This window comes from Leopardus geoffroyi, chromosome E1 (genome assembly GCF_018350155.1).
Source record: "Leopardus geoffroyi isolate Oge1 chromosome E1, O.geoffroyi_Oge1_pat1.0, whole genome shotgun sequence".
NCBI lineage: Eukaryota > Metazoa > Chordata > Mammalia > Carnivora > Felidae > Leopardus > Leopardus geoffroyi.
This window is the reverse complement of record NC_059330.1, coordinates 27,078,094-27,092,501: the sequence shown is the minus strand read 5'-3', so window position 1 is coordinate 27,092,501 and position 14,408 is coordinate 27,078,094. Positions and strand designations below refer to the sequence as shown.

The window sequence follows — 14,408 nt, the reverse complement described above, 5'->3', positions numbered from 1 at the left end:
TCAATAAATCTGAATTAAAAAAACAAGCTAGGAAGAGATTAAGGATTAGTTTTTCAAATTACCAACTGCAACTTGAAATATGTAGTTAGATTCTTATTCTCTAGAAACTAAGATTTTTCTATTTGTGTATAGTAATTAAGGTACTGTTAAAATGACATGTATATTGATTGGTAATTCCTTTTTCATTAATATTTCTCATCAAAGGTTTCTCATATTTGTTTCATAGGGTCCACATATAGCTTCAGTTACATTAGCTGCTTATGAATGCAATTCAGTTAATTTCCCTGAACCACCTTATCCTGATCAAATTATTTGTCCAGATGAAGAGAGCATTGAAGGAACCATTTCTTTGTGGAGCATCATCTCAAAAGTTAGGATTGAGGCCTGCATGTGGGTAAGATGTCCATTTTCATATTTGTCTAAAATTAACCTCACTATTTTGATACTTTGTTGTACCTCATTGAAAATTTAATCCAAATGTATATCCACATAGCAAGTCAATAAACAATTAATTCATGAAGTCACCAGTTATCTGCTTCCAAGTAAGAGAAACTCTTTAGAGCTTCCCCATTCATGAATGACATTCAGAGTAAGGCATGAAGCCATAGGTACAACAAAGCAGTGGATGCCATGTAGACAACAAGAGGGAAATGGAGGATAGGTGATACAACTATACTACTTTGCAAAATTTTACCAATGTGAAATATTTGATAAACACATAGCAAGTGGTTATATTTTCAGTCCCAGATTGGTAAATGTTGTATGTGTCTCTCCTAGGTTCAGATACTCTGTGTTTATTCTTAGAGGGCTTATTTCATTCTCTGAGTTGTTAGTAATATTGAAGTAAGGTCAGATATTTTTTTAATGGACCAAGCTTTACTGTAGTGACGGTATCAGACTATATGGTTGTATATGGTGATCTTGCTTTCAGTTGTACCAATTATTCTTTTTATGGTTTGCTTAAGTGTATTTTGGGAAGCTTTTGTACTATATATCCAGTGACAGATTATTTTAATCCATACAAAGTATTCTTTTTTTTCTATATGCCTATATTCATTCAAATGTGTATCATTGAGGAATAGTTCATTTGCTAAAGACTTTCTGTTACTCTTTGAACATTTTTTGTCATTTGGATTCATTAAGTTATATGTTCTCTGTAACTTTTTTCCCCTAACAGTGTCTTATAAAATAAAACATATGGAACAGATCAGTTAAAAATCTTGACTAAAATGAACATGAATGCCATACCCATGGAAGAGGGAAAGTTTTCAAATACACTTATTTAAAGGTTAACAACTATATTGTCTGTGTGTGTGTGTTTCATACGATCGTCTTTGTTTTTAATATAACTTATTTGTCAGTTATATATACTATAGCCTAGTATGTTGTGTTTTAAAAGAATTGTAAGGGAAATGCCATATTTTGAATTTGTTGAATATGAAAGGCAGGAAAAATTGTCGTATTTCCTGTTACTCTTTTATAAGCACTGGAAACAAAATTCATTGTACTAGTTGCATATGTTTTATAAATTTGACCACATTAGTCTTTTGATGAAAAATTATTATTAAAATAACAGAAGATACTTGGAACGTGCTAGAAAGAGACCATGTATATGGATTCGGTTTTCTGTTTTGCTTTAGTTCCTTCACAAATGATTTACATGGCTGGATTAACACTAATGCCAACAAAGAAAAACTTCCATCGCAGCTGGCAGTGATAACTGCCTCCTCCAACTCCCATAGTTCATATTGTTTGAAGTGTTCATTTGGCCTAGCTCCATGCATGCCTTAAATTAGTTAACTAGACTAGTGTAGTGGCTTACTTTCCCAAATAAATTTTAAGCTCCTAAAAAATATAAACTGTACCTTAAATTTATTACCCTCACAGCAGTCAGTATAAGGTTTTGCACATAGTACAAGAATGTTGATTAATCCTAGTTAATTGGCTGAGTGCTCTTCATATTTCCTTTTTTGAAATTGTCTTTTGTCACATATAAAGTGGAGCGCATATCAAGTTACATTTAAATTGGTTCCTATTGTTCTTAATATTTATATGGATAGTCCTTTCAACAAAAGGTGCTGGGAAAACCATATACACGTTCAGAATAATGGATTTGGACCCTTACCTTCTGTAAAAATTAACTCAAAATGCATCAGGGACTTAAGCTTACGAACTAAAACTGTACAACTCTTAGAGGAAGATGTAGAGACAATCTGCATGGTGTTGGATTTGGCAATGGTTTCTTAAATATGACACCCCAAAAACATAGACAACAAGAAAAAGTAATAGGTAAGTTGAACTTCACTAAAATAAAAACCTCTTTTATGTAAAAAAAAAAAAAACATTATCAAGAGAGTGAAAAGATAACCCACAGAATGCAAGGGGATGTTCACAAATCATATATCTGATAAAGGTTTAATATCCAGAATGTTTGAAGAACTTCTACAACTTAACAACCCAATTTTAAAAATGGGCAAAGGACTTGAATAGACTTTTCTCCAAAGAAGATACATTAATGGCCAATAAGTGCACAGATTCTCAGCATCATTTAGTCATTGGGGAAGTGCAAATTCAAACCACAAGGAAATACCCCTTTGCTATTATTTTTTTAAAAAGAAAACAAGTATCAGGATGTGGAGAAATTGGAACTCGTAGACTGTTGGGAATGTAAAGTAATTTAGCTGCTAGGGAAGAGAGTTTGGTGGATTCTCAAAAACCTAAATGTAGAATTACCATATGACCCTCCTCTAATTCCACTCCTACATTAATACCCACAAGAACTGAAAACTGGGACTCAGGTAAGTACAGATACTTGTACTTCATTCCTCAGTAGTATTATCCACATTTTCTTTTCTTTTTTTTTTTTTTATTTTTTTTTTATTTTTTAAATGTTTATTTGAGAGAGAGAGAGCACAGGAGGGGCGGGGCAGGGGGGGAATCCCAAGCAGGCTCCACACTGTCCATGCAGAGCCCAACACTGGCTTACTCTCACCATGAGATTATGAGCTGAGCTGAAATCAAGTACTGGGCGGTTAACTAACTGAGCCACCCAGGCACCCCTCCACATTTTCAGAAAGGTGGAAACAACCCAGTGTCCCGCAACAGATAAATGGATAAAATGTAGTATATACGTATAATGGAATATTATTCATCCATAAAAAGGAATGAAGTTCTGAATTGTACTATCGTATGAACCTCAAAAACATTATGTTAAATGAAATAAGCCATTACATAGAAAGACAGATACTATATGATTGCACTTATGTGAATTGTCCAGAAGAGTCAAATTGGGGGCACCTGAGCGGCTCAGTCAGTTAAGTGTTCAACTCTGATTTTGTCTCAGGTCATGATCTCACAGTTTGTGGGATTGAGTCCCATGCTGGGCTCCACTGTGACAATCTAGGCTTGCTTAGGATTCTCTCTTTCCCTCTCAGCCCTCCCCACCCCCCACCCCCTGCACTCACACACACACTCTTTCTCTCTCTCTCAAAATAAATAAACTTTAAAAAAAGTATAAATAAAAATAAAATAGAAGAGTCAAATTCATAGAGATAAGAAGTACATTTGAAGTTACCAGCGTTGTGTGGGGTGAGAAAGTTAATGCTTAATGGGTGCAGTGTTTCCATTTGGGTGATGAAAAATACTGGAAATAGATAGTGATGGTGGTTGCACAACATTGTGAATGCAGTTAATGCCACTTACTTTTATATTTTAAAATGGTTAAATGGGATACAGTCATAAAATGTCCATACTGCGGAGGTTGAGAAACCTTGATACAGAGTGTGTCAGCCTTGATTTGTAGTTTACCCTTTCATAGATGAGTTTACCCTTTCATTTGTGTTCACACCCGTATGTTTTGTTCTGTTCAAAAGAATGTCTTGCTTGATTAAAAATTCACATCTTATTTGATGCTTTGGATTCTGTCTCCCTCTCTTTCTACCCCTCTCCCTCTCATTCTCTGTCTCTCCGTTTCTGTCTCTCTCAAAAATAATAAACATTAAAGAAGACTGAAAAACAAACTCATATCTTATTTGACATTTTTATCCAGTTTGTACTTTGAAAGTAGTATGTCTTTACAGACGTCGCTATCATTACAAATGTAGTGAATCAGTAAAATAATTAAAATGTGGAGTACATCCAATTATAGGATAAAGACCAGGGTTGGGGGCGCCTGGGTGGCTCAGTCAGTTGAGCGTCCGACTTCAGTTCAGGTCATGATCTCACATTCATGAGTTCGAGCCTGGAGCCTGCTTCGGATTCTGGATTCTGTGTCTCCTCCTCTCTCTGCCCCTCCCACGCTCATACTCTCTCTCTGTCTGTCTCTCTCTGTCTCTCAATAATAAATAAACGTTAAAAAAAAAAAAAAAAAAGACCAGGGTTGCTCTTAATTCCAGCTTGTTTATATAGGTCTTTGGAGCACGCTAAAGTGAATTGGGTTTTTTTGTGTGTTTTTTTTTTTATTTTTTTCTTAATGTTTATTTATTTTTGAGACAGAGGCTGAGCATGAAGGGGGGAGGGGCAGAGAGAGAGAGAGAGGGAGACACAGAATCTGAAGCAGGCTCCAGGCTCTGAGCTGTTAGCACAGAGCCTGACACGGGGCTCGAACTCATGGACTGTGAGATCATGACCTGAGCAGAAGTAGGACACTTAACCAACTGAGCCACCCAGGTGCCCCATGAATTGTTTGATATTGTTGATCATTAGTTACTTTTTTTCAGTTTGAATCTTTTGATCTTCCATAATTTGTGTCACTGGTGCAAAGCTTCACAAATTTTCATTTCACTCATGAATTCCAATAATAGTTATTATGCATCCAAGCACCAGAGATTCAGAGTGAGCAAAACTGAACAGTCTCATTGGAACTTTACGTTCCAGTGAGGGAAATAATTATCATGGAAAAAATGCATAAATAAATATCATGGAAAAACCGTATAAATATGAAGGAGAAATCTGTATAACACAGACATTTTCCCTAGTTTATGATTCAAGGAAGATTTCCATGAAGAAGCAGTGTTTTGGTTGAGATCTAAGAATAATAAAGATTTGTAAAGTAGGACAGCAGGGCAGGGGTGAGAGCATGGGTGTTGACTTTTAGATAGAGAGCATCACCTTTTAAGGTCATGTATTTGTTAAGTTCATGGTTAGGGGGTGATTATTGTGGTAAAATATATATAAGGAAAGTTTTACCATTTTAACCGTTTTTAAGTACACAATTTATTGGCCTTAAGTATATTCACAATGTTGTGTCATCATTGCCAGAACTTTTTGTCATCCCAAACAGAAATATGTACCCATTAAAACAATAACTCCAGAGTTTTTTCTATTTTCTTCTTCTTTGATTGTGTCAATTCTAGATACCCCATCTAAATGGAATCATATAATACTTGTTTTTCTATGTCTGGCTTATTTTGCTTGGCATAATGTTTTCAAGTTTCATCCATGTTGTAGCATGTGTCAGAACTTCATTCCTTCTTACAGCCATTTGAAAACTGACCTCAAGGGAAACTGGAAGCAAATTTTCTCTATGTGCAAAACAGTCTTGAAAATTTTACTAGAATTGGTATAATTGTTTTCTATAAGAACCCTGCATTTCTCAGTGGTTTCAAGCTTACCCTCCTAACTTCTGCTTTTAACCTCTGATTTATGTTTGTAATTGGAATATGTAATAGAAAAATCATTTTGTTTAAAAAAAATTATTAACACATAGATAATACAAAACTACCATAATATCTGAGAATCAGCATATGTAAAATTTTCTGCTCTCCATATTTTTACTATTAAACATATTATTCCCATCATTGAAAAGCAAAATGCTGATTTGCTTGTGAATCCACTTGACAAAACTTTTTAAAAGCATGAACATTCAGGATTTTCCTCCTCCCCTAAATCTTTGAATATAATTGATACTCCAGGAAGATATTTCCCTCTTGGTTTTGCATATTTTGTGCATGTTAAAATCTTCTCCAATTCAAGAAGCAGGGACTTCAAGGTAATCAATTGATATGGAGCAGATGGTTTTTAGAAGAGCTTTCTGAATTATTGCTTGACTAAAAACTACTTGTCTCTTTCTTTTGCAATAAGGGAACCAGTTATTTCTTCCCCTTAATTAAGCCTAGGCTGACAGTTTTTAGTGTTCCACACTTCTGTTTTGGTTTTTTGTTTTGATTTTGCAAGAATTATAAAATCGTTTTGTAAGAATCATGAAATTATGGGACTGCAGTACCTAATTTGAGATAACTAAATAAACTTTTGTGTCTAGAATATAATGTGTTTTGGGGGACCTGTCTGGATGACTGTATTTCTTTTTATCTATTTGTGTAAAAAAACAGAATATTGACTCATGATCACCATTCTTGTTTCTTGCTAATGTGGGAAAACATGAGCAGAATTCAACTATAACAATAAATATAGTCAACCAAGTATAATATAGTATGTAGCTCTTGATTTCATTTCAGTCCATTATTACTTCCTTTTTAACTTTAAGGAAACTTGTCATGAGTTTGAATCATATGATTGCTTTCAGAACTATTAAACATTTGAGTTAACAGGTTTTAAGAGAAGTTCATGTTTTGAATAACATGTTGCAATTAACTTCCTACTTTTTGTAATGGGAAAAAAATTTTTTTAAGTACAGAGATTTATATAATTAATTTAATATATTATCACCCAAACTCAGTTAATATTAATCCCTGGCTAATATTGTTTTATCTGATCCCTCCTCTGTAGGCTCTCCACTATCTTGAAGCATATCCTAGATAACATATCACATTTCATCTGTAAATATATCAGTCTTAGGACTTAAAAAAACATTATCACACCTAAGAGAAATTAGGAATAGTCTCTTCAGATCAGCTACTTAGTTAATGTTCAGATTTTTCTGATGGTGTTTCTTTGTTTTTCTTTTCATATTTATTTGTTGTTGAAACTGGGTTGTTTGTCAAATATAATTTCTCACAGTCTCGATTTTACTAATTATATCCCGGTTGGTATAGTTTAAATATGTTTATCTGTTCCCTATGTTTCCTGTGAGTTGATAGAGAGGCTTGAAAAAAATTTTTTTGTTGAGAATACATGTTATAGTCTTGTGTATTTCTATCACGAGGTACAGTAATGTCTGATTGTCTTTCCTTTTGTGGTATTATCACCATTGTTATACAAGTCCATTATTAAGGGTTATAAAATGGGGTAAACCAATTACATCATTTTTTTTTACTTTACTTATTGACTGGAATGTTTTTATAAAGAAAAACTCCTTATCACCAATTTGGTTACCCCAAGATATCTTTCATATAGGTAAGAGAGGATAAGTAATGGATTTTTCCCCTTTATTTACCTGTTTTTTAAATAAGTTGGTTCTCTTAACATTCTCCAAAGTTGACTAACATTAACTTTTTTTGTTTAGCAAAATATGATTTGTGTTTTATTTATATATCCCGTGATGTATATGTCTCTCCTCCCTCTCATCTCTCTCTTTTTATTCTTTAAATATAGCCTGCTTCTTTTGACACTTAAGTATATTCTTTTTCAGAATTCTTGTTTCATATGTGGATAATGCAGTCTCATTCGGAGATTATTGATCCCACACATTGAAATATAACACTGTGAACATGAAATATTTGAATTTGATAATGTTCCTTGGGGATTCTTTTCAAGGCATTTGTTGACAAAGTCATAGTACAGAGCAAATAGACCTAAAATTGCTTCTGAGAATTAGCAAAACTTTTTCATTCACTATGACTCAAGGCAGAGAAGGATGGCTCAAAGTTGAGAATTTTCCTAGAAACTATATACCTTTTACATTATCATCTAGTATTTAAGCCATTAAGTCCAAACCAAGTTCCTGATTCTCTTACCTTTGTTTTCATCCTATGTTTTAAGTTGAGAGAAAAAAAAAATTCTCTTCAAAAACAAGAATCCACAAAGTGACTGAAACATGAGTCACTCAATGTCCTGAGGAAATAAACATTTTTCCTGTGGTGAAAATTTATCCATCCTAATGTTGAGTTTTCAAGGGGCTTCCTGACCACTATTTGTTAAAAGTTTTAACTCTGCACACACAAAAAAATTAAAACAGCACCCTAAATACCAGATTAAATACCTTAAATACCAGATTGAAACAGCATCTTAAATACCAGAAGATTTCCTAGAAAGTTTTATCTAAAACTTGTACTAGTGAATACTCATTACCAAATGATTTGAAAAGAGGGAAAAAACTGACAGAAATCACGGAGTATAAGTAGAGATGCTTAGAGAACTAACGTTAATCTAATGTCTGCCATGTATCTCGCCTGGCTTTGTATTGGTCAATATTAGGGCCAAGAGTCACACTCATGTTCTCTTGATTATGTAGTATATGCTTTCCTCCCTAATACATGCATCTTAATGTGGTTTTGGCAATGTAGAAAAATATAGATTTAATCTGTTTAGTATTCTTATGTTGAGAACAGAATCTCATGTGAGTATTTTGGTTTTGCACATAGGGTATCGGTACAGCAATTGGAGAGCTGCCTCCATATTTCATGGCCAGGGCAGCTCGCCTCTCAGGTGCTGAACCAGATGATGAAGAGTATCAGGAATTCGAAGAAATGCTGGAACATGCAGAGACTGCACAAGTAAGAACAGTAGAGAAAACAATAGAATACTTTAATTGTCCTTAAAAAAGTTATGGCTAAGGTGAAATTGTTAATAGTTACTTTAAAGAAGAAAACTCCCAGCATAAAAATAAATAATACATTATTTGGGATAGAATATTTAGAAAAGCTGAAACATAAAAGTGATTATAATCTTGATTTTAGAATAGAGAAATACAGAAAGAGTCCACAAGACAACTCACTAAGCTGAAACACTTTGCCAGAAACCAGAGTAAGTTGATGTCGCTAATGAAGTTTAGGAGCCGAAACATTCTTTGTCCATTATGTGTTTTTAAGTATTACCAAGCAGACCACTAACTGAATAAGGGGGACAAATAGGTGGGTCAGGCTATGAGTCCAAAGTTTTTAAGAATAACGTCAAAATATTTTACCATGTTTAGAGGAAATTATTTGGGAACTCTTAAGAAATGGCAGTTACAGGGGTGCCTGGGTGATTCAGTCAGTTAAGCATCTGACTTCGGCTCAGGTCATGATCTCATGGTTTGTGGGTTCAAGCCCCGTGTCAGGCTGTGTGCTGACAGCTCAGAGCCTGGAGCCTGCTTTGGATTCTCTCTCTCTTAGCCAAAGCATAAGAGACTGTTAAAAACTGAGAACAAACTGAGGGTTGATGGGGGGTGGGAGGGAGGGGAGGGTGGGTGATGGGTATTGAGGAGGGCACCTTTTGGGATGAGCACTGGGTGTTGTATGGAAACCAATTTGACAATAAATTTCATATATTAAAAAATAAATAAATAAAAATAAAAGTAAATTAAAAAAAATATTTTAAGCTGGATTCTCTCTCTCTTTCTGCCACTCTCCCGCTCATGCTCTGTCTCTCAATAATAAACATTATAATAATGTTTGAGACGTTATCTGTCTCAAAAATAAACGTTAAAAAAGAAAGAAGGAAAGGAAAGGAAAGGAAAGGAAAGGAAAGGAAAGGAAAGGAAAGGAAATAGAAAAGAACAATTACAATAAACTTACCCTTTAACAGCTAGAGGGAAGAAAGGCTGAGGCCTTTACACCTGAGCATAAGCTGTATATCAACCGATATCTTAATGTTACAAGATAGGTGTTTCATTCTTTGCAGGAAAATTCCTAAGAATATTGTTAACTGAGTCGCTTCTTAGGAATGGCAGTGTTAATCAACATAGACCCGAAAAAAAGGGATGTAAAAGAGATTTTTAAAAGATTATCTAGGGGGCGCCTGGGTGGCGCAGTCGGTTAGGCGTCCGACTTCAGCCAGGTCACTATCTCGCGGTCTGTGAGTTCGAGCCCCGCATCAGGCTCTGGGCTGATGGCTCAGAGCCTGGAGCCTGTTTCCGATTCTGTGTCTCCCTCTCTCTTTGCCCCTCCCCCGTTCATGCTCTGTCTCTCTCTGTCCCAAAAATGAATAAACGTTGAAAAAAAAAAAATTTAAAAGATTATCTATAAAATACATCTTCCTTCCTAGATTTGTTCATTAACCTATGAAATGAAGTTGTTTGGAAAATTGTCTTGTTGTGTGTTTGTTAAGTGCATGTGCCCACATAAGTACACACCCATTTTTTTTATTAACTTAGTAGTCTGTGTTTATATGTAAAATCAGGCTAATTAACATTTTGAAATAAAACTGTTTTTTACAGTCCTTTTTTATAGTAAGAATAAATAGTAATTATGAATATAAACATCTATATTAAAAAGTAATACATATATATGTATATATAATTATTTAGAAAAATAAAAAGTAAGCCACATTATGATGAAACCATTACTCAAAACTGAAAATATGATTAGAAATAACACAGGTATGTAAATGTTATCCCCAAATCAACCAATACTGAATCTATAATTTCCTGTGGGTTAATTATATATTAGAGAGTGGATTAAGTAAAAGCACATATTTAAACACAGAAAATCTAACAAAATTGATTCATAAACATCTTCCTGGATTTCTTGGTTATTCATGTGATCTGGTTTTCATAAGATGATACAAATAAAATCTATGTCTCTCATGAATGAAGACCCATAAGAAAATTATTATATATATCGAATCACTTTTTTAATTCCTTTCCCTACTAACATAATTTTGCTATTCTTTGACTTTCAAGTATATTTCCCATAGTCTTTTTTTTTTTAACTTAGATCCAAGTTAGTTAAAATACAGTATAATAATAATTTCAGGAATAGAATTTGGCGAATCATCGCTTACATATAACACCCAGTACTCATCTGAACAAGTATCTTCCTTATTGCCCCTCACCCCTTTAGTTAGCCCTTCCCCCCACCCAGCACCCCACCAGCAACCCCCAGTTTGTTCTTTGTATTTAAGAGTCTCTTCTGGTTTGTCTCCCTCTCTGTTTTTATATTATTTTTGCTTCCCTTCCCTTGTGTTCATCTATTTTGTTTCTTAAATTCCATATATGAGTGAAGTCATATGATATTTGTCTTTCTCTGACTAATTTCGCTTAGCATAATACGTTCTAGTTCCATCCACATTGTTGCAGATGTCAAGATTTCATTCTTTTTGATCACCGAGTAATATTCCAATGTATATGTATATGTATATGTATAGAAATATATAGAGATAGATAGATATAGATATAGATACACACCATATCTTCTTTATCCATTCATCAATCAATGGACATTTGGGCTCTTTCCATACTTTGGCTCTTATCGATAGCACCGCTATAAACATTGAGGTGCCTCTGCTCCTTGAAAACAGCACACCTGTATTCTTTGGATAAATACCTAGTTGTACAATTGCTGTGTTGTGGGGTAGTTGTATTTTTAATTTTTTGAGGAACCTTCATACTGTTTTCCAGAGTCACTGCACCAGTTTGCATTCCCACCAGCAGTGTAAAAGGGTTCCTCTTTCTCCACATCCTCGCTGACATCTGTTGTTGCCTGAGTTGTTAATTTTAGCCATTCTGACAGGTGTGAGGTGATATTTCATTGTGGTTTTGATTTGTATTTCCCTGATAATGAGTGATGTTGAGCATCTTTTCATGTGTCTGTTAACCATGTGGATGTCTTCTTTGGAAAAGCATGTATTCATGTCTTTTGCCCATTTCTTATCTGGATGGTTTTGTTTTTTGGGTGTTGAGTTTGATAAGTTTTTGTAGATTTTGGATACTAACCTTTTATCTGATACGTCATTTGCAAATATCTTCTCCATTCCATCGATTGCCTTTTAGTTTTGCTGATTGTTTCCTTTGCCATGCAGAAGCTTTTTATCTTGATGAGGTCCCAATAGTTCATTTTTGCTTTTATTTCCCTTGCCTCTGGTGACATGTCAAATAAAAAGTTGCTGTAGCCGAGGTCAAAGAAGTTGTTGCCTGTTTTCTCATCTAGGATTTTGATGGCTTCCGGTCTTACGTTTAGGTCTTTCATCCATTTTGAGTTTATTTTTGAGTATACACACGTTTTATGAGGAATGTATTCATAGCTTTATTCTCAGTGGAATCTGAGACCCCAAAAAACCATTAGCCTAGAGGGGGAAAAACATATATTTTAATAACAGATGGGCTTTTTAAAAAGGCATTATTAAGTGGAAATCAACTAAGGATAGTTACGGTTTTTAATTAAAAACAAGACTTTCAAATATGAATATAGAATAGCCAAATAACCAAATATAAAACAAATGAATCAAAGAGCTATGAGCATCTGCTCTGCCTGGAAAGAGACAAGTTGGCCTTGGTATTTGCTTTGCCTTATGTATCAACCAGATATTATGTCTCTGGTCCTCACATCATAATGCTTATGTTTGCTAATAATTGTTACCATATAAACAACTTTTTAATTATTTTTAATGTTTTTTAAAATCTAGTATCTAATCTGACCCTTGTGTTAACTAAAGTAATATAGGAAGGTACCATTCTTCTAATTTTATAGAAAACTTAAGATCTAGAAGTTGTTATCTCCCTAATTTTACATGCTTAGAAGTATAGCTAGACCCAGAACTCAGAATGCCAGCATCGCTGATATATCCAGCTACTAAAACCATGTCCATGTGTAGACTAGGCTGAGTATGTTCAGTAGCAACAACTGATACATCTGGAATTTGTGGCAATAATTAATGTATGTCATTTAACATCTCCAAAACTCCTTTTTTTTGTGTATATAAAGTCAGCAAGTTGATGCTAGAATAAGTCTAGGATGGCTTGCAGCTTTAAATTTTTATGCTGTGGATTGGATGCTAAACAGGTATAAGTATTGTTTTCTATTAAGTCAATTAATATATTGTCACTGTTTTCCTTTTTTTTTTTTTTAACTTTTTGTTTTGGAATTAACATGTTTTTCATTTGCATAGTTTTTTCAATCTCTTCTCTCACTTCTGCCAGCTCTGTAAAACACTTTTCTATGTCACTTCCCACTTGGTAACACCAAAAAAATATTATCAATTCTGTTTTCTTTCTTGGAGTCATCACTCTGGAGCCCCCCATCAATCTGAACGTGGTATTCTCTTGGATTTCCTTTGCACATTGCTTCTTTTTTGGTTTGGATCTCTTGTTGTTGACTTCCCGTCCTCCTCCCCCTCCTCCTCCTTCCCCTCCTCCTCCTTCCCCTCCTCCTCCTTCCCCCCCTCCTCCTCCTCCTCCCTCTCGTCTTCCTCCTCCTCGTCCTCCTCCTCCTTCTTCTCCTTCTCCTCCTCCTCTTTCTTCTCCTTCTCCTTCTACTCCTCCTTCTTCTTCTCCTCCTCTTTCTTCTCCTTCTCCTTCTACTCCTCCTTCTTCTTCTCCTTCTCCTCCTTCTTCTCCTTCTTCTCCTTCTTCTTCTTCTCCTTCTCCTTCTCCTCCTTCTTCTCCTTCTCCTCCTTCTCCTTCTCCTCCTTCTTCTTCTCTTTCTCCTCCTTCTTCTCCTTCTCCTTCTTCTCCTTCTCCTTCTCCTTCTCCTTCTTCTCCTTCTTCCTCCCTCCTCCTCCCTCCTCCTTCTTCCTCCTTCTTCTTCTTTTTTTTTTTTTTTTGTTTGTTTGTTTTGATTTTTTTTAGTCATCTCTGCCCCCAAACTCATGAGGTCAAGAGTCACTGAGCCAGCCAGGCACTCCTTGCCTTCTTCTTTCTGGATTTACTCCCTCGTTTTGGTTGAATACATTCTACCATAGCTTCCTGAGAAAGAATGAGTAGATGGAAGTGCTGAAAATGCTGTGTCCTTCATTCACAGTTAATCAATTAACTGAATATAGTATTCTAAGTGGAAAATCATTTTTTAAACTTAGAATTTGGAAGTCATTGTTCAGTCATCTTAGGACCTCTGGTTTGATATTGATGAGGCTAATGCCCTCCTGACATCTCTTCATAGGTAGGCGCCTTTGGTTGTTTTATTTTTTTATATAGAAGCTGTTAGATTCATTCATAATCTGAGGTATGGGTCTTTTAAAAATTTATCCTGTTAAGCACTTGGAAGCTTGTCAATCAAGAGTCTATTCATTTTGGGAAGTGTTCTTGTATTTTTTCTGTGTCAATATACCCTCTTTATTCTCTTTCAATTCTCATTATTTTGGTGTTGGGCCTCCCAACAGTCATCATTTTAATTTTTTTGATAATTTTGCTCCTAATATTTATCACATTTTACTTTGTATGCAATTTCCTCAACTTTATCTTCTAACTCTAATATTAAAATATTTTTCCACTACCATATATTTATTTTCAAAAAGTGATTTGTATTATATTTCTAAGCAGTGGTTTCTTATCTTTCTGAAGATACTTAGTTTCTCTAGGTTTTTTTTTCTTCCTTTGTTCTACTTCTGTTGGAAGCTTTCCTCCAAGTCTGGTGATCCTTGTTTTTCTGTTTATA

General features: G+C 34.7%; 1 protein-coding gene across 3 annotated transcripts in view; it reads left to right on the top strand.

The window, feature by feature from the left end:
- Positions 1-14,408, top strand: part of VMP1 (vacuole membrane protein 1) — a 132,228-nt gene that overhangs the window by 59,220 nt on the left and 58,600 nt on the right. For 2 of the 3 annotated variants that reach the window (XM_045490656.1, XM_045490655.1), the window contains exons 6-7: positions 227-394; positions 8,481-8,612. In XM_045490656.1, coding sequence (XP_045346612.1) covers positions 227-394; positions 8,481-8,612 — 300 coding nt within the window. The remainder of the gene's footprint in view (positions 1-226; positions 395-8,480; positions 8,613-14,408) is intronic. The other variant, XM_045490657.1, reaches the window with a different exon arrangement.